At 47.4% G+C, this 24,429-nt stretch overlaps 1 protein-coding gene across 3 annotated transcripts in view; it reads right to left on the reverse strand.

Annotated features, from left to right (window-relative positions):
- SIL1 (SIL1 nucleotide exchange factor) overlaps positions 1-24,429 on the reverse strand; it is a 316,769-nt gene that overhangs the window by 149,348 nt on the left and 142,992 nt on the right. For all 3 annotated transcript variants that reach the window (XM_055389147.2, XM_019026854.4, XM_055389146.2), the window contains 2 exons: positions 17,847-17,961; positions 11,128-11,266 (listed from right to left, as the gene is read on the reverse strand). In XM_055389147.2, coding sequence (XP_055245122.2) covers positions 11,128-11,266; positions 17,847-17,921 — 214 coding nt within the window. In that variant the 5' untranslated portion in view covers positions 17,922-17,961. The remainder of the gene's footprint in view (positions 1-11,127; positions 11,267-17,846; positions 17,962-24,429) is intronic.

The following is a 24,429-nucleotide window of genomic DNA, read 5'->3' on the forward strand; positions in this document are numbered from 1 at the left end:
ACTTGGCCAGGCACGGTGGCTCACGTCTATAATCTCAGCACTTTGGGAGGACAAGGCTGGCAGATCACGAGGTCAGGAGTTCAAGACTAGCCTGGCCAGCATGGTGAAACCCCGTCTCTACTAAAAATGCAAAAATTAGCCAGGCATGGTGGCACGCACCTGTAGTCCTAGCTACTCAGGAGGCTGAGGCAGGAGAATTGCTTGAACCCGGCAGGTGGAGGTTGCAGTGAGCCGAGATCACGCCATTGCACTCCAGCCTGGGTGACAAAGCAAGACTCTGTCTCGAAAAAAAAAAAAAAAAGAAGAGCCTGAATGACTTGACCAAACTGGGAGATGATGGAATAGAGATTAAAAAGATGATGTTTATATAACATTTAGAGGGATACTGGGGTGGGGAGCAGGGGTCGTTTCTTTTTTCCCCTAAGGAAAAAGAACTTTACAAATATACCATATTACTATTCCTTAAAAACTCACCTCTGCCCAGATAAACTCATTATGGCCATAGGTAATCAAATCTGAAGACTTTTAATCCAAAGAAATGGTTCTCTTCTTCCAAACAGCTGCATTACACAAACCATAAACAGACTGTTCTGGGAATTAAATAAATTAAACTAAAACTCAATCTTTGTTTGCCCAAATCCACATATTATGGGAAATAAGGCAAAACCAACAACTTATGAGTTTATGAATAATAACAAAACAAAACCCCCACATGAACAGAAATATAATCAGCTTGATTAGCACCCAGGCAACAAAAGGCTCACAGAGCCCCTGCACACAAGGCTGTGCTTCATGTGGGCTCTTGACAGGCTGCCAAAAGATCAGTGGCTAGTGGGGTGCCACCCCCACCCTGCCCTGTGCACTGCCAGGGCCCCAAAGAGTTCCCTTGATGTTCCCTGTCTTCAGAAGAGGGAAGGTTGGAGCAGGTTCAGAGGAGCTTCCAAAAAGCTCTCCAGAGCTTGCCAGAAACCTGGCTTCACAAAGCCCCACGGGCCAGATGGACAAAAGTCTCCCTTACCATACCCAGAGACAACCCAAGAGTCCCCAGAATGATCTGCCTATCATTCCTCAGACTCCAGCCATCTCACTGTCCACCTATGTATGCACTGCCCAGGGCTCAGATTACTCAAGGAAGTCAACAAACCTCACCCACCACAGTGTCAAGGTTGTCAGATGTTAACTGGACCTTTCCTAACACTGGGTGATGCTCAGTTCTGACCTCTTGGTTGTCCAAGCACCTTCCCCACAGTAGTTCTTCCCAACCTTCCATTTCTCAAGCACCCAAATGGGTACTTCTCTTTCATTGCTCAAAGCAGAAGACCACCCTCAGCTTGGCTCAAAAAACTGAAGACATCTAATAGGAGCTTCTTCAATTTCTGTCTATATCCCTACCACCTTTCTGTGTCCCTTTCTAGCCTCTGCTTCTAATTTCTCAGTCTCATCACATTTACGAAGCCAAGACTGTCCATCTGCTACCTAAATAACTTTGCCCTATCAATGATCTCCTCTATGGGATTATAAATCTGTCAACGCTGATTCCTTTCCCCTCTGCCTTCCAACATACAGAAAACCTCTCTCCATCCAGCTCCAATGACCCCACCGCAGGGAAGCCTTTCCTTCAGTGTCCTCTGCATTCTCACTGAGCCACCTTCCTGTAGGGGGTCCTCCATCACTATAAGCCCAAGTGAGCAACCTCTGTCATGCCCACCATGGTATCCCTGGCATCAAGCACTATACTTCTAGGAGTTCAACAAATGGAATATGAAATGAACAAGTTTTTTGATATGGCTATCACTAACTGAAATTGCCCTTTTAGTTCTCCTCTTCTACTATCAAACTCCTCAAACCCAGGAGTTTACATCATCTTTCTTCATCTCCTCATCTCCCAGCACAGCTCCTGGTTGGATTCTATGACAGACTAATCTGTTACACTTAAGTTTCACACCTCTCCCCTCTCCCCTCTCCCCACGGTCTCCCTCTGATGCCGAGCCGAAGCTGGACTGTACTGCTGCCATCTCGGCTCACTGCAACCTCCCTGCCTGATTCTCCCGCCTCAGCCTGCCGAGTGCCTGCGACTGCAGGCGCGCGCCGCCACGCCTGACTGGTTTTCGTATTTTTTTGGTGGAGACGGGGTTTCGCTGTGTTGGCCGGGCTGGTCTCCAGCTCCTAACCGCGAGTGATCTGCCAGCCTCGGCCTCCCGAGGTGCCGGGATTGCAGACGGAGTCTGGTTCACTCAGTGCTCAATGGCGCCCAGGCTGGAGTGCAGTGGCGTGATCTTGGCTCGCTACAACCTCCACCTCCCAGCAGCCTGCCTTGGCCTCCCAAAGTGCCGAGATTGCAGCCTCTGCCCAGCCGCCACCCCGTCTGGGAAGTGAGGAGCGTCTCTGCCTGGCTGCCCATCGTCTAGGATGTGAGGAGCCCCTCTGCCCGGCTGCCCAGTCTGGGAAGTGAGGAGCGCCTCTTCCCGGCTGCCATCCCTTCTAGGAAGTGAGGAGCGTCTCTGCCCGGCCGCCCATCGTCTGAGATGTGGGGAGCGCCTCTGCCCCGCCGCCCCGTCTGGGATGTGAGGAGCGCCTCTGCCCGGCCGCAACCCCATCTGGGAGGTGAGGAGCGCCTCTGCCCGGCCGCCCCGTCTGAGAAGTGAGGAGCCCCTCCGCCCAGCAGCCGCCCCGTCTAGGAAGTGAGGAGCGTCTCCGCCCGGCAGCCAACCCGTCCAGGAGGGAGGTGGGGGGCAGCCCCCGCCCGGCCAGCCGCCCCATCCAGGAGGGAGGTGGGGGGCAGCCCCCGCCCGGCCAGCCGCCCCGTCCGGGAGGTGGGGGGCACCTCTGCCCAGCCGCCCCTTCTGGGAAGTGAGGAGCCCCTCTGCCCGGCCGCCACCCCGTCTGGGAGGTGTACCCAACAGCTCATTGAGAATGGGCCATGATGAGGATGGCGGTTTTGTGGAATAGAAAAGGGGGAAATGTGGGGAAAAGATAGAGAAATCAGATTGTTGCTGTGTCTGTGTAGAAAGAAGTAGACATAGGAGACTCCATTTTGTTCTGTACTAAGAAAGATTCTTCTGCCTTGGGATGCTGTTGATCTATGACCTTGCCCCCAACCCTGTGCTCTCTGAAACATGTGCTGTGTCCACTCAGGGTTAAATGGATTAAGGGCGGTGCAAGATGTGCTTTGTTAAACAGATGCTTGAAGGCAGCATGCTCGTTAAGAGTCATCACCACTCCCTAATCTCAAGTACCCAGGGACACAAACACTGCGGAAGGCCGCAGGGTCCTCTGCCTAGGAAAACCAGAGACCTCTGTTCACTTGTTTATCTGCTGACCTTCCCTCCACTATTGTCCTATGACCCTGCCAAATCCCCCTCTGCGAGAAACACCCAAGAATGATCAATAAAAAATAAATAAATAAATAAAATAAAAAATAAATAAATAAAAAGTTTCACACCTTTAAATCTACTGGCTTGTCAGTTCTCCTCCTGATCTCCTCCCTCTCCCTCACTGGCCCCCACCTCTGACAGAGTGGATGCTGCCCACCCCCACCACCTCATTTTTCCCTTACACACACCTGCCACTCCAGACAAGCAGATATACTCTCACTTCAGGTCTCTGTTCATATTATCCCCACCAACACCACTACTCATACTTTGTTCTCTTCTCTACCTAGTGAAGTACTGTCTCTAAGTTATAGATCAATTCCTACCTCCAAGGCTCTGACAAAACTAAGAATGCAACAGGTTCTGGGAAAGGGCCTCTCATTCAAGCTCTAGGCCAGCCCTTGAGAACTACTCCTAGCCCTGGTTAGTCTTAACCGTGGAGATGCCCTGGGCTGTCTTGGCCAGTGGGGGGAGGCCAATATTAGAAAAGGAAGCAAAGTCAGAGCTACAAAGGTTCTCTGAACTAAAACAAAGTCTGTGGCATGAGGGCTGGGACTATCTTGGCAGCTAGTTTTCCATCATCCCTACTTGGTCTAAGTTTTCCATCTCAGACATTTGGGTGTCCCAACCTTTGAGAGTTGAGGCTATGCCACTCTGCTCAGCACTCCTGATTAAACCTCAGAGAGAACAGGTGGATAGAAGCAGAGGAAGGGGAGGATAAGGGCTTCAGGGTGCATATTAAGCATACAAATGCTCGTTAGAAAGAGGATGGCCAACAGCTGCTCTCCATCACCACCCAAATGCACAGATTGCAAACTGGACCCTGGGCTGTCCCATCCGGGTAATGAAGGCCAAAGCCAGGGCAGAGATGCTTTGGTGTCAGAGCAGAACTCAGCCAGCCAGCTGCAAAGTGGCCTCAGTCTTGGCCGTGGCTGCCATGGAGGTTGCAGGCCTTCCTGGCCTGGCCTCCACCTGCTCTCCCAGGGGGCTGTGGGATTTAGCTGCTGAGGGGCAGTGATCAGCCATCCTGAGAGGCTAGTGAAGAGACCTCCCTACATGAGAAATGAGGTCTCTCTGCAATGAAGAGATCTAAATGGTCCTCATGGAGCCTCCTGGGGCCTTCCTGTATTCCAGCCCACCATCTTTTTTTCTCTCCCAGTACAGGATAATTTGAAGCCTCAGAAACTGCTCCTATAGGCCTCAAGAGACCTGGCATCCTTCCATCCCCCAAGTGGTTCTCCCTAACAAGCTTGTATTACCAAGGAGCAAAGGAGATGCTCAGAGTCGAGAATGCTTAACAAAGGCTGGGAAGGTGGAAGTTATAGAGGGAGGGACCAGAAGTATAGGTAGAAGAGGAACAAATGAAGTTCTAAGGAAATCCCCACAAGACTAGAAAGCCCTCAAAGTAAGAAGGGTGGCACTGTGCAGAAAGAAGTAGCACCAAAAGTAAGCTCTGTTGAATACTTCATCCTGAGAAGTTGCCAGAGATAGCAACTTATGTCCAAGAAGACAGACCACCCCAACAGAATCAGGCTGTTTCTTCTATTTAGCCCCTGCCCCACATTTCCAGCACTGTGCTTGAGCCAGGGTGAAACATCATCCAACAAAGACCCCTGGCTATCCCCCTCCCTTAAGTCATTACTTCCTTAACAGCAGCTAAGAAGTCCCACTGTCACACTTTGATGAGCCGCAGGGGCTTAGGCATGAAGTGTCCTGAACCAACAACCTTGCTCCCACACAATTTCTTGGGCCTCACATGTGTGTGCATGTCTATGTATAAAGGATGGGACAGAAGAGATTATACTCTTGGGGACCATGGGGAATGAGAAGACCCGTAAGGAAGATCCTTCCAGGATCAGGGAGGGAGGGAGGGTCACCTGCCTCCCAACCACAGACCTGGGGAGGGGGCAGAACACACTGGGAGCTTTGCCCCCCTTAGTCTCACTTTCATTGCAACTGTGGTATAATAAAAAATATGTGTAGTCTTTGACCCTGGTTCCTGGCTCATTGTTTCTAAAACTCTTGGAATTTTTTGAGCCATAAGAGTGTACTTTGTTATTCCTACCAAACCCCTTTCAACTATGAGGCTTTTATACTGATTAGGTGACTCTTGGTTGGAGGTTCTAAATAGCTTCAGGATGGAGGCTGGTTGCCAGAAAGACCAACCCAGGATTAGAGGGCTGGAACTTTCAGCCCCAGCCCCACTCTGACCTCAGGGGAGGGAAGGAGGACTGGAGATTGAGCTAAATTATCAATGGCCAATGCTTTAATCAATTATGCCTACATAATAAAACCTCCATAAAAGCCCTGAAACAACGGGATTCAGAGAGCTTCCTGAACTCCACTTGAGCATGAGGGTTGGCGGACACACTGAAGTGCTAGAAGGCTCTGCACACCACTCCCTACCCCCACTCCAATATCTTGCCGCATCTAACTCTTCCGTTTGGCTGTCACTGAGTTGCATTTTCATAACAAACCAATAAACATAAAGTGTTTTCCTGAGAGCCATTCTAGCAAATTATTAATGTCAAACCTGAGAAGGAGATTGTGAGAATCCCCAACTTATACCTGGTCAGTCAGAAATACAGGTGGCCCAGGACTTGCAACTGCCATATGAAATGGAAGCAGTCTTATGGACTTAGCCCTTTAACTTGAGGGATCTGAGACTAATTCCACGTAGACACTGGCAGATTTGAATTGAATTGTTGCACACCCACTTGGTGTCAGAGGACCGGAGAACCACGCCGCCCCTCCAAAGCCGCAAAGAGCCAAAGGCCCAACAGAAACAGTGTCACAGAGTCACCCAGACCAGAGTCAGGTGCTCCTTCAGACAGATGTCCAGGGCCTGCAGGAAATCAGACTCCTCTCTTAAATACTTGAAACCAGAGTAGTTGGTCTACTATAAACGAGGTTTTTAAAATTCAATTCCCTCTTATTGCTCGTGCAGATCTGAAATGATCTGACCAGATGGCTGGTGCTCTATAATTCTTGGATTGCTCTCATCAGTTGTTGATGATTTGGAATTTTTTTCTTTTTCTTTTTTTTCCCCCTCACATGAACGTGTTCCTGCACAGGCTTCCTGCGTGCTCACATTGAGTGGGATCTTTGTGCTAATGCCAATATTTCAGAGACTCTCACAGCCGCCTGGAGTCAGATCAGGTCAATAAGGAGCCCCAGGTCTGCTCCTGGCTGGCTATGCTTCCCTGAGCCCACATGGGGCCAACATGCAGCACTGGGTAATGAGCAGAACAAGGGGGCCTCTGCCAGGGCTGCCTCCTTACCTCCACTTCCCCTTCAGGTCCCCAAGGAAAGGGAGGTAGAAAAGGTGTATATACATAGATATATATTTTTAAAAAGACTATGTTGCCAAGGCTGGAGTGCAGTAGCTATTCACAGACACCAAGGTACCAATGATGCAAACTCCTAGGCTCAAGCAATCCTCCCACCTCAGCCTCCTGAGTAGCTGGGACTACATTCGCACGCCACTGTGCCCAGAACAAAGGTATATATTTTTAAATGACAACTATAGCCACTTATTGAATATGGCCTATGTGCCAGGCCCTGTGTTGAACATTTTACATATGTTAACCTTGTTTCATTCTTACATCATCTCTGTGAAGTAGGTATTATATTTTCATCCCTATCGTCAGATGAGGAAACTAAGGTTTTGAGATTCTAAGCAACCTGAGCAAGGCCACACAGCTCAAAGAGAGAGCTGCAGATGGAGTTGGAGATTCAGCATCATAATATTTGATGAACTGCCCCACGCAGATCTCAGGATTAAAGAGAAAAGGCCCTGGCCTTGCCATACCATCCTTTATGCCCTCACTGAGCACAAAATACTTCCACCAGACATCCAAAACACTTTGGTGGCTGTTTTTGCCTTTGTTCTCTGTATCCTTTGTAAGATTATGAGCTGGATAGAGGGCAGAGGTCACATCCTTTTTGCTACACAAGAAGATAGTATGGCACAGTGGTTAAGAGCTGGGGCTTAGAGCCAGACAAATCTAGGTTTGAGTCCCAACTCTACCACTTTTTGGTTGTTTGGCTGAGTCCTTCCTTCTGAGACTCAGTTGTATCTGTAAAAATGAGGATAGTTATAGCACCTGCCCTCAAAGGATGCCTGGCAGAGTCAATGCTCAGTAAATGTGAGCTGTTACCTATATCTCTGGCTATAGATGATGCCCAGGGTGCAGGAGCCCATTGAAGTGGCTGTGACCAGCATTCTGTAATACCAACTGCACAGGTACAAAGTCCTAGTGTTCAGCCTCAGGTCCTCAGCCTCAGGACAAATTCCTGAGTTCCCTGCCCAGAACCCACAGGACCTGCCAGCAAACAGCTTTCCTCTGCTTGCTTGTGAACAGCTAATGCTGTATCCACACTCAAATGCTTGCTGTGCCTCCGTAAGGTGAGGCAGATCCCAAAATAAACCAGAAGAAAGAGACAGGAAAATCACTTCTAGGAACAAGCAGCTCCCAGTGAGGATGCTGACAGTAATAACAGGGGCAGACAGACTTCAGGAGATTCACCTGCAGCTGTTCCAGGACTGAGTGACTGGGGCCCAATTCCTACCTGGACTGCAGGGAAGGCCCACGAAGTCATGAGTTTGTCCCCTGGTGTTCCAGGCAGCAGGCAGTCTGGAAATCTGCCTTCAAATGAGCACAGCCAAAACAGCCCACGAACCCTAGTTCCCCTCTTGGGAGCCTAAGGACAACACAGCTGTGGTCCTCCCTTAAGAGTCCTGAGGGGACAGAAGGTACTGAACTGGGGACAATAACTGTCCATATAAACTTGCAATTTTCTTAAAGTCCACCGTCTTCATGTGCCATGCCACTGACTCTCAGACAGGAAACACTCTGCTAACCCCTTTTGCTCGTGCTTACACTTGCTCCTTGATCAAAGTCTCTGTTGAGGGAGAGAGGACATTTCATGAACATGCAAGTCTCTTTTTCACATCGTTAAGTTCCCTTTCCCATGTAAAGCCATAGGGACAGAAGCCTACATGCTCATGTACCCTCACCGGCATCCAGTGATTCCACAATGGGATTGAAGGGATGGCCAAGTGGAGAATTTACCACTGAAAATCAGAACAGCTGTGTACTGAGTGATTTCTCCATGTTAGGAAGTAGGCAGAGGGCTTTGCATCTACCATCTCACTCCATACAACAGCCTCTGCAGCAGGCAGGGCAGGACACTTCCCCCATGCCACCCCATGCAAAACCAAAGAACAGAAATATTCTGTGACTTGCCCAAGATCCCCTAAGTAGCAAAGCTAGGGTTTGAACCCCAAACTGGCTGAATCTAGTCTGTCCTCTTTACCACTAAATTATACCACCTCCCCATTTACCTACCCATCCAGTTCCCAGGACTGGCTACATTCCTTTTAACCTTTAGGTAGATGTGTTGGGAAGCTCCCAGTCAGAATTCAGAATGTGGTAAATTAAGTACCATAATCTGGTTGAAGGCAAGTGCCAGCTATCCACACACACCCTTGAGAGGTCAGTTTCCTAACAGTATACATAGAAAACATGTCAATTCTTTACTGGGGCCTCCACTGGTCTGACAACATGACACCAGATTCTGAATCACCCCGCATCAGTTACTGAGGCCAGAACAAGCCTCCCACCTAACCTCCCCTCACCAGTCCTGCTTTTGAGATGTAGTGTAGGCAAAAAATGCTCCTGGGATGGGGCAGGCATGACTGGAACCAGAGTTGCTTTGCCCTCTGAGCTACAGGGCCTCTGCGTCTGGGTGCAACTGCAACACACCAGCCTTTGGGACAACTCCAAGGGAATTTTGTGCAGAAGAGTTTACCAGGGACTCTTGAGAAACTCCAAGGCAGAGGGTGATGCCAATGAAACACCAAGTTAACTGTAAAAATCAGTGCTCTACTCCAATTCTCCAGGAGTCTCTCAGAGTCCACAGTCCACTCTTGTCACACAGGCTCTGGCTGTCCCTCCCCAAGGATACAGAGAGGGGCTCTTTTTAGCCATTAATAGCAGCCCCACTGCCCAGAGGGTTGGGCAAGGGGCCAGGGTCAGAACCATCAACATTGTTCAGTCTGCAACATGAACCAGGATGCTACTGGATGAAGGGAGCTACTGACTCAACCACAGAAACAGATAGAGTAGGAGTCGAGGCCACAGGACATTGACTTCCATCTGCTCCAGGAACTTGCCTGGTTAAAAGTGGTACAAGAAAGCCAGGTGCGGTGGCTCACGTCTGTAATCCTAGGACTTTGGCAGGCTGAGGCAGGTGGATTGCTCGAGCCCAGGAGTTCGAGACTAGCCTGGGCAACAGGGCAAAACCTAGTCTCTACAAAAAATACAAAAATTAGCTGGGTGTGGTGGCTTGCACCTATAGTCCCAGCTACTCTTGAGGCTGAGATGGGAGGATTACTTGAGCCCAGGAGGCAGAGGTTGCAGTGAGCCAAGATCGCAACATGGCACTCCAGCCTGGGTGACAGAGCAAGACCCTGTCTCAAAAAAGTGAAAGTGATACAAGCAACACTATATACATAAAATCAGTGGATATAGTCCGTATCTTCCACGCCCTACCCCTGACAGCCTCTGGTTTTAGTCCTTAAGGACCAGTGGGACTAAGTTCTCAAGTGAAGCCAGGTTGGCGAGGGGTGGGTGGTGGCAGGCAGAGGTTGGATCTGCTGAACCCAGTACCTCTATTCCTAAAAGTTCCCTCTGCTCAATGCCATTAGCTCCCACCTGGCTTCCTCGGTGCTTCATCACTCTTCTGTGGCAGCAACTACCCATGTGCAAACACAGCAGGAGCAATATTGCTACCAGAAAGCTGGCTGGCACAGCAAATGCTGCCCTGCCAGCACAGCAGCAGTGGGGGCAGTGAGGACATGGTGATGAATATCGGCAAGAAGCTGGTGAAACTACACTGTGGCAGCTGCTGGGGCTTGCCATCCACCTTGCCACTCCTGAGAACAGTCCCATGTGTCAGAGTAGTAGGCTCCAGCCAAGGACAGCTAGGACTCGGAAGAAGTGGGAAGAGAGTAGGCCCAGGCTCTGGGGTCAATGGCATAGGGCAAGTTAGCTGGATGACATAGGACAAGTTGCCTAACCTCACTGAGCCTCAATGCTTTCATCTGAACATAAAGATAATAATAGTTCCTATTATTGTGAAAATTCAACAAGATTACGCATACGAAGCACCTAGTACAGTACCTGAATATGGTGAAGACTCTGCAATTGTTGACTATTCTCATTATTTTAAGCCCTGGGCCCAGGCTCATGAAAGGGTTAGAAAATTGTTCCTTCTGAGGATGCACTATTTAAAAACCAGGCCAGGACCAGCCTGTTTCTTGGCACAGGTTCCTTTAACAACAGAATACTCCTGCCCCACACCAGTGCTCAGGACTCTCCCAAGAACAATATTTCAGCAGCACTGAGCCGAGCAGCAGAGCCCAAAATAGCATTTGCAGAGCGAGGCACATGTCACTGCCTCTCTGGTGCTTCAGAAGTGCAGGGAAAGAAAGTTTTCAATCACTTGCTCAGAAACCACGGCCACCCACCACCTGCCTTCCTTCCAGGGCACTAAGATGCTGCAATCTCTGTTCTGCTGGAAAACGAAGGTCCCTGAGCCCTGCAGCAGCAGCTACCACTCTGACGGACCATGCTGTTTCCCTCCCGCAGGCCAGAGAGGAGCAGCCTGAAGGAGCAGCCCTCTGGGGACAGAGGACATATGCAGTTTGAATTCAAAGTGTGTTTTGTGGGGACAGGGCTGGGCCTGATACCTGGCCGAAGGGCCTGCCACTCATGCGTCGGGTGGAACACCTCCAGGACTTCGGCATCCAGCTCCTCCTCGGCTTTGGTTTCTTTTCTCTCCGTTTCTTTGGTGCTGCTCTTCTCTGGGTTGGTCAGGGCAAACTCCTTCTGAGAAAAGAAAACACAGGGCATGACCCACCGCAACCAGGCGCCAGGTAAGCAGAAAAAAAAATGGCCTAGGGTGGCACGTTCTTTTCCTCCATGCCCCTCTCCCCCACAGCCTGATATGTCTGGACACTCGCAATTCCTTTCCCAAGGTCAGCCTCAGAACCAGCACATGTGAGGTGATATGGCTAAATGAATGCAGCATGTTGTCCTGTGCGTATGTGGTACTTTTGAAAATGCATAGGGAATGACTCTAGAAGATCCCACGTATCTTGAGCAGGTTAAGGGAACACATTAGGGACAGGGGCTGGCAAAACGAAACAATAAGAGCCTTTTACTTTTTGACATGCTATTATACTGTTTGATGTTTAAAACTTGCACATATTATTTTTACAATAAAAATAAACATATTTAGAAAAGAAAAAAACACATACATGAATGGGAGAGTAAGGCCTCAAATGGCCACTACAGATGTACAAAAGCTGGCAGCTAAGGCCCAACTGATTCCCAAGCAGCCCAGCAGGGCACAATTCCCCAGTGTGCCTATGAGCCATTGCAAACCATGGAGGAAGCGTGCAAGTGGGAAGGAGAGAATCCAGCTGGGCTGAGGGAGGAAGATGCTCAGGTTGGAAACCACTTCCTAAAACCTGTTTCCTTCCACCCTGTGCAGAACATAGAGGATTAATGAGATGGTGTCTCTGGAGCATTCTCAGCTCAGGAGACAGTGATGCAAGATAAATACAAAGTATTATTCATTTTGCTGTTTCCTGGACTCTCATCCTTCCTATCCCATTTTTAAACCTGTTCTTGCAAAAAAAGTAATAAGGCCTCAGGAAATTCGAACCAGAGGGTTCCGGAGCTCTGGGAAATTACATTTGGGAAAACAAGGAGGAACCCACATTAGCACATGGGGAGGTATTTCAGCCTGCCCACCTCCCCTGTCATCGCTTTTTCTCTGCTTCCCAATCCCTCCCCTAGTAATAAAAAGTATATTTCTTGGAATCTTCCTATGAGCCCAGACCCGTGCTGGGTACTTTACATAGATCTCATTTTGGTCTCCCAACAATTCTAACCACAACTGGGAGATGTTATATGCATACATCTGTAAAGTTATTTAACTTTCAACTAACACCTCATTCTCAGCCGGGCGTGGTGGCTCACACCTATAATCCCAGCACTTTGAGAGGCCAAGGCAGGTGGATTGCTTGAACCCAAGAGTTCAAGACCAGCCTGGGCAACACCGCAAAACCCCACCTCTACAAAAAATACAAAAAAATTAGCCAGGTGTGGTGGTGTATGTCTGTAGTCCCAGCTACTTGGGCGGCTGAGGCAAGAGGATCGTTAGAGCCCAGGAGGCAGAGGCTGCAGTGACCTGAGATGGCACCACCACACTTCAGCCTGTGTGACAGAGCAAGACCCTGTCTCAAACAAAAAAAAAAAAAAAAAAAGTGCCTTGCTCCAGATAAGGACTCCCTCCTGCCTAGGTCCCTCAATGTCTGATCTTTAGTTGTCGAGGAAAGGTTAAAATGTTAAGGTGCTGGTGATGACAATGTAGAGCCCCTCCAAGAATTTTTACATTTTAACAAGAAATAAAGGCATGAAATTTAGATGGCAGAATTTCAGGCCTTACTAAGGACCAATAAGGAAAAATATCTTGGCAAGAAGAAGCTCTCAAATCTAACCACACCTGGGAGATGTTATATGCATAGTTATGAGAGGCACTGACTCCAGCATAGTGGTTAAGATGCTGGAATAACTCAAATCCCAGTTTCTTGTGTCTCGGGAAAGTTATTTAACTTCCTAAGCTTCAGTTTCCACATTTTCAACATGAAAATAATAACAACATCTAGCTCATAGTTAGATGAGGTACTACATTGTAAACCACTGGCTTTGGGTACATGGTGGCTGCTACTGTTATTACTTATGAAGGCAGTCATAGATTCCAGGCTGTGTTGTGACATCCAGGAGTGACTATACAATATGGCATCATTCAAGCAGGTCACCTGCGCAGCCTGGTGCCTCAAACCCCTCCTATCCCTTCAACTTAAAGTTTGCACAATTCTGAGCTCAAAAGAAAACTACGAATAGAAGAATAGGTGTGCTTATGAGACTACAGAGAAGACTGACTGGCAGGAGGCATCCTCCATTCTGAGGACGTGGACATCAAGAACTTCCAACAGCTGAGTTTCCAGAGGGCAGGCACCATGTCAGTCTCCTTCATCACCCCCATGCCTAGCACAGGGCTTAGTTTGAAGCTGCTGAAAAAATAGATGAATGAATGCCCCCTCCCATAGGCAGGTGTGTCTTCTGGGTGCCTTAGACTGAGGAAAGCCCAAAGCACCTGAGTCTGCTGCAGGTACTTGCCTCACATTCCAGAACAAAGACCACCCTGTCTGCTAAGTACCCAGAGCCTACGTACACTAGGATCAGCCCTGGTCAGAAGCATTAGACTGCAGGACGAGGAGAAAGTTAATAAAATTTACCTTGGAGGTGTGTCAATGAAATGCCCCAGGGGCCAGGCAGGGATGCAGGGAAATCAGTGAACCAGGTGTAAACAATAGGGAGTGGTGGGACTGCAGAAACTGGAGTCCTCTTGCCTTGACTAAGGGAAGCAGCTGCTACTCAGCTGGTCTACCACTGTCACGCAGGCATTCAACTTGAAAACAGAAATCCAGATTTTTATGTGAAATGTTCTTATTTTTAGAACACTAAGAAGGCCAAACCAAAATATCTAAGCATCAATTTGCAACCTTTTTTTTTTTCTTTTAATTTTTAGTAGAGACAAGGTCTCCCTGTGTTTCCCAGGCTGGTCTTGAACTCCTGGACTTAAGCAATCCTCCCTCCTCGGCCTCCCAAAGTGCTGGAATTACAGGCATGAGCCACCACACCCAGCCTCACTCCTTGTTTCAGTTTACCTATTAGCCGGGTAATTTCTGGCAGGCTGTAAGCAAGCAGCAAAATTCTCATCAAGAGAAGCAGAAAGGGGTAAGGGAGATGGTGATAAGAAGGTAGCACAGGAAATCCTCCAAAATCCAGGTAGGCTGATGTTCATTTTAACTACTAAGGGTTCGGAAAGCCTCTTTTTCTAGATTTCATTAACAAGATTAATAGAGTGGATTCAAGAAGGAGGGTTAGAATGAGACTGATGAACCACCGAGCTACATGCTTCAAGTCCTAAGGAGGCCAGACTCTTTTGCAACAATCCTGTCACTGTTCAAAATGTTTTTTGCACCTCCTCTTGGTATCATCTTTGAATCAGATTTTAAGACACAAACACAAAATCTGTACATTTAAAAGTATATTTTAAAGTACGCCTCAGTTTTTAGTGGAGATTGACACAAAATTGGTTCTCCCCTATCTATGCTTACCCTGTTTACGAGCCCTGGCTATAAAAGTCTTTAGATGCTTTGCCCAAAACACACCTAGCTATCCTCAAAGGCCAAGGGCTCAGAAGCATTGAGAGAGGTTCGATGATATGAACAAACCACAGGCTGGACAGTGAGTTCAAAAGCAGAGTTCCAGAAAAGGTTTTGAGAAAAAGCAGCATCAAGAGGATGAGGTTGTAATGATAAAAGCAGCTACCATTTATCAAGCCCTGATCATATGTCAGGCACCGGGGCAAGATGCCTTCCATTCCTCAATTCATTCAAGTGTCATCTGTGAAGCAAATCACATTAGTCCCATAGGAGGACAGATATGGGGCTTTTCAAAATCATACTGCTCAGAAAAGCAGAGCAGAGATTGAAGTCCAGACCTGCCTGGCTCCAAAGCCCATACACAAGTTTTGACTCACTGCTATGATTCTTTCTTGGTCAGATGTCCTAATAAGTTGTGCCCTGAGAGCTGAGGGAATGACGCTGGGATACTGAGATCACCTTAGCATATCTACCAGCACATGCCCTTCCTCGGCAAAGACTTCCATGGGCCAGGTAAGAAACCACAGTCCCAGTGAAAGAACAAGCACAACTAGCCTCACTCTGCCTAGGCAGTGTCCTGAACAGGAGACAGAGAGAGGCAGGCCAGCCCTTGGTCAGCTGTGAAGTAAACCCCGTGCTCTGGTGCCTTCCCAGCTGGCTTCTCAGGGCTGCCTTCCATGCTGGATCATCAGTGCTCTCTTCTCCCTATCACCATCATTCCAAATACCAATTTCCTCTCAAGTGACTGGCAAGAAATCCTAGCTAAGGTGTTAGCTGACAACAGCTTACCATGTCACACTTCCTTGCGCTTGTATCCGAATAAGAGATTCTTAAAAACCAAAGCCTTCAAGATCCAAGAGAATGAATGAATCTCTAATGGTGGGTTGACAGACACTGTAACAGAGACAGACTGCCAGGGCAACGTTTTGGGACAGAAGCCTGCTTGACACAGCCCAAATTAAACCATAGAAGCAGCATCCCCATACTAAAAAAACAACAGCTGACATTCATTAACCATTTATTGGCCATATTGTGCCAGTTTCAATGCCAGGTGCTTTATATATAATCATATTTAATCTACACTAAAACCTTAAGAGGGAGGTACCAACCCTGTTTTACAGATTAGGAAACAAAGCTCAGAAAGGGTCAAATTGCCAAAGTGGGAGGCAAAAGGGATCTTACGAAGGGCCTGTGCTCCTTCCACAAGGCTCCACTACTGTACCCGCCTCATTGTTTACCACCTTTTTCAAGACCAGTAACACACAACCACAGCCCTTCAGCATCTACATGCCTCCTGAGATGTGGCATCCCGGGGAAGTACCACAGCAAGAGCCAGGAAGGAAAGCTGGCTCCAGATCATACTGTGATACACACAGCCGGCCTTTCCTGGGTGGGCATTAACCTGCCCCAATGCCTTTGGGGAGGACAATTCTAGGTCATCAGGAGCACTTACCTGGACTCCAGGCTCTGAAGAAAGGATCATAACCACCTCCACCCCATTTTCACTGTTGTGAAGGTGGCTGGCTGCATAATTTAGATTTTAAATGACATCAGGGCAGCAATTTTTATGGTATGAGAGAAAAGATGCTTCAACTCCTACTTGTGCTTAGCACATGATGAAAGATTATGACAAATGGATACAGCTTAGGAACAGACATAAGGATAAAAGCAGCTTCTGTTGATGAAAGTCAGTATTAACATTTTTCTGAGACTAGACTCAATAGAGCTAATATAAATGGGCCAGAATAATTATGCTCTGAAAGCTCATCTATTTGGTTGGACTATTATCCAAAAGGGACTTCCTAACTCGGTCCTTAAGTAAATTCATCAGCATGCCTTTGTTAATTGTGCATCTGCTAAAGCTCACGATGGGGAGCATGGCATCCTCATGAGGTACAAGTTGGGGAGGGGACACAGCCCTGGTCCCTCAAGGTTCTTTTCTGGGCCATTCCACCACCAACCCATGCCAGAGACAGCCCCAACCTCATGCTGTAGCCAGTCCCATTCTCAGGGGCCCCTGGGATCCCATTCTTACTGTCCTTGAAGAAGAGGCAAATAAACAGCACCATCAGGATCTCAGAGGGCATTAAAAACTCAAAAGGACTCGTGACTCCTAACTGTATGTTTTCTCCTGCTCCACAAAGTGGGGGGAAAGGCAGAGAGGAAACAAATGATTTCAGAGAGAAGGTGGAAGCTTACCATGAGCCAGAGGTGAACCACAGCTAAGCTGGATTGTTATTAAATTCATCACAATTGTCATTTGCACTTCAAGGACCTCCCGCTCCAGAGCTTCCAGCGCTTTATCCAACATTTAGTGGGAGCCCTGGGGGTTGGGGAAGGTGGCCAGGAGAGGGTGAAACTGTCAAATAACTGACAGTGGGAGCTTATCAAGGGAGAGAAGAGGGAGGGCATTAGGAGCTGGTCAAGGGCAGGCTGTTGCTGGGACAAGTCAAGTAAACAGGGCCAGGAACCGTAGTGTGCTGCAGCCAGGCCAAGCTCAGGGCCTTTCTGGGCATTCTCCTCCTGTCAGTGGCAATGGCAGAAGCCCTGAGCAGTAAGCTCTAGGTTAATGAAGTGTGGCCCAGAAAGAACAGGGAGCTACAGACAAAAGGAAGGAGGATACAGAGATGGAGATGAACTGAGAAAGTACAAGGGAGAGAGGAGTAGAGGAAGAAAAAGAGTCTTACTTGGAACTGATGCCCACCCCACAGGCACTCAGCTTTTGGGAAGAATCCTGACATTCACAGCTCTCACAAACTGGCTGTGTGATTTTGGCCAAGTTACTTAATGTCTCTGAGTCTTAGTCTTCTCCTCAAAAGGAGAATAAAAACTGTAGCTGCCTACTTCATAGTGTTGTTGGGAGGATTAAATGAGAATACATATAAAGCACTCACTACAAGGTTTGGTACATGGAAGATTATAATTATGAATTTATCATCATCATCATATTTTCCCCAAAGGGAAACTGTGTCATAAGCTTTAAACAGAGGCCAGAAGACACAGGGATGGGGAGGAAGAAGTCTACCTACTCCATGATCCACTGCCAGCCACACTCACATAAGAAAGAAACATAGAAGCCCACCCTACTCCCACAACAGCCCTGGTGACAGGGAGGCCTTCTCAAGACCTCATCAAGGATCCTTCCCATTTGCAATAAAGATATTTACCAGGTTCTGATGACTGAGGCAGAAGGTGAAGCAGCTGGCCATCAGCAGCCCAAGCAGCATGCCCAGAGGAGCCATCCTAGATGAAGGCAGGCTCTGGGGAGCCGTAGTCAGGGACCTGCAGGTGCAAGCATAGACAACAGAAGGTCAATGAAAAGCTAATGCTTGGTTCCCCCACACTGTGATTCCCATGTCGTCACTTGCTCACATGTCAGACATTTCCTGCATAGAGGTATAACGAGTCTTCTACCACTTCTAGATAATTCTGAAGCCTCCATCTACCATGGTGGGTCCAGCCATCCAACAAGAGATATGCCCTGGCTAGAACCATACAGTCGATCAGGACTCCTGCATAAGCTATTACAGCCCTAGTCCCTTCCTTCTTCATTAGAACTTGTTATCAGGTTGTGGCGGGTGGTCTTGACTATAAGGAGAGAGGGAAACTAACCAACTGATCTGCATGTGAACAAACATGGGCACAAATCCACATAAGCCTTTATAACCACCCACTTCTAAAACACACCCATTATCCTACCTGAAGACAGATGGCATCAATATCCTCTAAGACAGCAAAGTTCGATACTCCCAAGTCACAAAACCTCTCACATCAGCTTTCAAACAGTCAAACAAATAAAAGTACAAGCCCCAGTAGCTATTAAAAGGACAGGCAAAGGTGGGAGGATCACTTGAGGCCAGAAGTTCAGGACCAGCCTGAACAACACAGTGAGACCCTGTCTCCACAAAAAATTTAAAAAACAAAAAAATTAGCTAGGCATGGTGGTGTGAGCCTGTAGTCCCAACTATGTGGGAGGCTGAGGCAGGAAGACCACTTTAGCCCCAGAGGATGAGGCTGTAGTGACCCATGACTGCACTACTACACTCCAGCCTGGGTGACGGAGTGAGACCCCACCCCTCCAAAAAAAAAAAAAAAAAAATTAAAAGAATATAAGGATGGAAGGACATCCCATGTTCATGAATTAGAGACTTCATACTGTTAACAACAGTACTACCCAAAGCAACATACAGATTCAGAGCAATCTCTGTTAAAATCCCAATGGAGAAACTCATCCCTAAAACTCATATGACATTTCGGGGGACCCAGAATAGCCAAAACAATCTTAAAAATGAAGAAAGGGTCAGGTCTGGTGGCTCACACCTATAGTTCCAGCACTTTGCAAGGCCAATGGGTGGAGTGCCTGAGCTCAGGAGTTCAAGACCAGCCTGGGCAACATGGCAAAACCCCATCTCTACCAAAAATACAAAAATTTGCTGGGTGTGGTGGCACATGCCTGTAGTCCCAGCTACCTAGGAGGCTGAGGTGGGAGGATCGCGTGAGCCTGGGAGGCAAAGGTTGCGGTGAGCTGAGATTGCACCACTGCACTACAACCTGGGCGACAGAGTGAGTACCCATCTAAGAAAGTAAAAGAAGAAAGTTAGAGGACTCACTCTTCCTGATTTCAAAACTTACTACAAAGCTACAGTAATCAAAGGGTGATACTGGCATAAGGATGGACAGACAGACCAATGGAATAAAATTGAGAGTCCAGAAATAATCTCATATATGGCCAATTTTTGACAATGGTGCCAAGACCAGTCAATGAGAAAGGACAGTCTCTTTAACAAATGGTACTGGGACAACTGGATATCCACATGTGTAAGAGTGAAGTTGGGGCCAGGTGTGGTGGCTCACGCCTGTAATCCCAGCCAAGGCGCGCAGATCACAAGGTCAGGAGATCAAGATCATCCTGGCTAACACAGTGAAACCCCATCTCTACTAAAAATACAAAAAATTAGCCGAGCATGGTGGCGGGTGCCTGTAGTCCCAGCTACTCAGGAGACTGAAGCCGGAGTATGGCGTGCACCCGGGAGGCAGAGCTTGCAGTGAGCCGAGATCACGCCACTGCATTCCAGCCTGGGCAACAGAGTGAGACTCCGTCTCAAAAATAATAATAAGAGTACAGTTGGACCCTTACCTTATATCATTTATAAAAACTAACTAGAAATGAATCAAAGACCTACATTTAAGAGCTAAAAGCATAAAACTTAGAAGGAAACATAGATGTAATCTTAACAACCTTGGATTTGGCACTGGTTTCTTAAATACGACACCAAAAGCATAGGCAACAAAAGAAAAATAGATATATTGGACTTCATCAAAATTAAAAAGCTTTTGGGTCTCAAAGGATATTATCAAATAGTGAAAAGACAGAATGGGAGAAAATATTTGTAAATCACATCTCTGTTACGGGTATATTGTCCAGAATGTGTTGAGAATTCCTAAATCTCAACAATAAAAAGACAAGTATCCCAATTTAAACATGGGCAAAGGCAGGAGTTCAAGAACAGCCTGAGCAACATAGCTATACCTCTTCTCTAAAAAAACAAATTAAAAATTTTTTAAATTAGCCAGGTGTGGTGGTGTGCACCTATAGTCCCAGCTACTTAGGAGGCTCGGGTGAGAAGATCTCTTGGGCCCAGGAGTTTGAGACCTCAGTGAGCTATGATAATGCCACTGTGCTCTGGCCTGGGCAATAGAGTGAGATTCTGTCACTAAAAAAAATAAAAAAAATTAAAATGGGCAAAGGACTTGAATAAACATTTCTCCAAAGAAGATATACAAATGGCCAATAGGGACACGAAAAGGTTCTCAACATCATTAACCATGAGGGAAATGCAAATCAAAACCACAATGATACACCACTTCCCACCCACAATGATGGCTGTAATTTTTTTTTTTTAAGTAAAATAACAAGTGTTGGTGAAGATGTGCATTAACTGGAACCCTCGTACATTGCTGGTGTAGATATAAAACAGTGCAGCCACTTGGGAATAGCTTGGTGGCTCCTCAGAAAGCTAAATATAGAATTAACATATGTCCCGGCAATTCCACTCCTAGGCATATCCCCCAAAGAATTGAAAACAGGGACTCAAACAGATATATGTACATCAATGTTCATTGCAGCATTATTCACAATACCCAAAAGGTGGAAACAATCCAAGTGCCATCAAAAGATGGATTTTCAAAATGTGGTGTATACATACAATGGAATATTATTCACCCATAAAAGGAATGAAATTCTGACATGCTGCAACATGGAAGCTTGAAAACATTATCCCAAGTGAAATAAGTCAGACACAAAAGCTCAGATATTGTATGATTCTAATTATATGAAATACTTAGAACAGACAAATTCATTTAGATAGAAAGTAGAAAAGCAGTTACCGGGTTAAGGAAAAGGGGAAATGGAGAGTTACTCCTTAATAGGTAAAGAGTTTCTATTTGGAATAGTGAAAATATTCTAGTAAACTAGGATAGACGTCAAGAAAACTTAATCCAAATTAGCAAATGATCTAGGAAAGAAAGGCCGAAAGAAAAACAAAATAAAACAAGCAAAACAAACCAGAAAACCTCATGAAAATTCAAGATGTGTCAGTATTAGCCCAGACCCTTATAAGAGGTTTTAATATTTATCCCTCAGCCCCAGTATACCTCATTAGGCAGTTTACTCAATTGAGGCTTAAGTGAGTTAATTACAGGGCAGCACCTCTGAAGAATGCGGTCTTTACCTTTTCTCTATCCCACTCCTGCCACATTCCTCCCTGCTTCACCTTAAGAAATTGGACCTGTGGCATGATTGCAGTGGGACCCAAAGCATGCCTGAACCCACTCTCAGAAGTCATTACCCCTCTGCCCTGCCCACATCTTCTCAGGGGTCGAAAGAAACTTTCCCTAAGGACATCTGCAGCCATGAAGGAAAACAGCCCTGCTGGACCGCCACTGTGCTAAAAAAGCACAGCCAAATGGAAAAGCAAAGGCTCGGGTACTAAAAATAGCTGCTACACTCACCCAGCAGCAAAAGCCTTAGCTTTCTGCCAGTTCCCCCCCTCTTTTTTTGCCGACAAAATGGAACGGCTGAGTGCCACGAGAGCTTCCCCCAGCAACCTGGCTCCCTGGGGCACCCATCACACTGAAAGACAGGGATTGAGTTCACAGCACCACACCAGGCTCTGGATAGGTGACTGGCCATCCCTGGGTGTGAGCAGGAGACGGGCCAGGCTGGGTGAGGATGAACAAGGGCCAGGGGTCACCACAACAGGAGGGAGAAGGCTAGGGAGGCCTAGGGAGATGGTTCCTGAGAGGGCACAACCCTAGAGCTGCCTATACTGCTCTATACTTTTGTTAACGCTGCAGCCTTGGCTGTGGGGAGAAAAAGAATAAAGAATAGAAGTGGGGGACTCACAGCATTATCAGGACAACATATAACAAAACAAAGATTAACCCAAAGCCACAGATATCCCTCCCCTTCCATGAGATACTCATGTGTATACACACACAGACACACACACACACACACAGACACACACATACAGACACACAGTTATGAGCTTCCTTCTTACAGCTAGGGATCAACAACGAAACTGGTGCTGGGGAAAAAGAAGAGGAAGAAGAGCTAAATGAGAAGGAAATAGTCAAGGGCAAAGAAGACAAATGAGCAGAAGGGGGAGGCCCAGAAGGGAATGAGGAAGAAGAGGTCAGGGGCAGCTGATGCACACACAGCAGCTTCCCCCACTCCTTGGAGTGGGAAGAGGAGTGGAGGGTGAGAGAAATGGCAGCTCCCACAGGGCTCCCAGCCGTCTCTGTCTCCTGCACACACGCTAACACTGTCAGAAACATTTTCTGCCAATACTAAGGATGAGAGGTGGATTCACAAGTGGATCCTTCATCTTCCCTCAATAATTCCACATGGACTGCACAGCTGACCCAGTTATTGCCTCTATATATTTTTCCACAAAACAGGGAGAGAGCATGAGAGAGAGAAAGAGAGGACAAGAACATGGAGCTGAGGTGGGCAGTGGGAGAGGGATGGGGAGATTGAGAGGACTGAGGAGAGACCTAGGTGAGGCTGGGAGAAAGGTGTGAGATAGTTTCTCAGGCTTCACAGAGGCATTCAGAGAGCAAGAGCAAGTACAAACTGCAGCATGCAGGCACGGAAAACAGTGTTCTCCGTCCTTTTAAGGCCTGGCCTGCAGCCACGTCACCTGGTCTTGGTCCTTACTCAAGAAGTGGCAGGCATAGTTTGCCCTGGGCTTTATGCTAAAGCTGAGGGAGAAGGGAAAGGGGGAAAGGGAAGTGGCACACAGCTATGCTTTGCCAGGATGGCCCACCATCACAAGCAGGGCAGAGGCAGCAGCAGTGGCAAAAGCCAGCTGCGGTCCCTGGCATAAGTAAAGCCAAAGTCATGGCATCCCATTGAGGCACAGTTTGGCACACCTGGCCTGATGATAGTGCCATTCCCAAACCACTTGCCACCCATAAACTCTGGGTTCGCCTGATCAATGGCCCCTGCATACCCTGCAAAAAAAAAAAAATCCTTCTCATCATCCTTGGCTTTCAATGGAGGACAGACCTACATCTTTACATTTATGGCCCTCTTCTGACATAAAATACCATCACTCTGTCCAGGAAAGGGGAAACTATTTCAGTGTCTCACCGGTAACTCTTTCCTTAAGTATCCTTGGGCTTTGGGACAGAAGAGATAATAAGGTACTTGAGATGCCCATTTTTCTATCAAAAGTGTCCACTTGTAGGCTGTACCTCTGCTTAAATAGAGGTTGGATGCACTCACCAATCTGTATTGCCAGCTTACTGCAGCCCAGAGCAGATGTCTGGGGAGCAGGTGGGAGGAGGCCACTCAGCCCCCACCTCTCTCAGTGCCTCATGTCTTCCACACAATTCAGACAAGACTGGGGGTGGGGATTGGGCCCTGTGTAAACAAGACGTCTCTTCTTAATGTCTTTTCTCCAGAATGGAAAACAAAAGAATGGGATGAGGATGGCAAGAAGCCAATAAAGGGAGAGGGAGCAGTATTGCTGGGTCTCTGGCAGCTTCTGACACACCTGGCAGGACCCGTGGGCAGTAGCTGAGTTTCAGGACCAGAGCACAGAAAGAACTGGAAAAGGTTCTAAGTGTCCTGGACAAGCAAAGCCAACTCAGTAGCCTGCCATGGAGCCCTTGGAATTCCATCTTATAAAATGCTCATGTTATTAACCTACACTGTATGTTCATGTATTTGTTTTCCCGAATCTCCTGGGAAAAGTGAAAGGGCAAGAATTCCTACTTCCATTTTATAAGGAAGAAACTGAAGCAAAGAGACAAAAGAAAGAAAAACACTGGGTAGTATAACACATGGACTTGAAGTCAGACAGACCTAAGGCCAATTCTTGGCTCTGCCACTTCCTAGCTATGTGATCTTGGACACAACTTCACTAGGCCTCAGTTTCTTCACCTATAAAATAGGTACATTAAGAATTTCTACTTCAAAGGTTGGTAGCGAGGATTAAATAAAGCAATGAATAGGAAGTACTTGGTACAGCACCTAGCATCTAATCATCACTCCATTTTTTTATTAGTTGTTTTGTTTGTTTTCTGAGACAGGGCCTCACTCTGTCACCCAGGCTGGAGTGCAATGACACAATCTCAGCTCACTGCAACCTCTGCTTCCCAAGCTCAAGAAATCCTCCCATCTCAGCCTCCTGAGTAGCTGGGACTACTACCGAGTAGCAGATATGGTGTGCCACCATACCT

This window comes from Gorilla gorilla, chromosome 4 (assembly GCF_029281585.2).
Source record: "Gorilla gorilla gorilla isolate KB3781 chromosome 4, NHGRI_mGorGor1-v2.1_pri, whole genome shotgun sequence".
Classification (NCBI taxonomy): domain Eukaryota; kingdom Metazoa; phylum Chordata; class Mammalia; order Primates; family Hominidae; genus Gorilla; species Gorilla gorilla.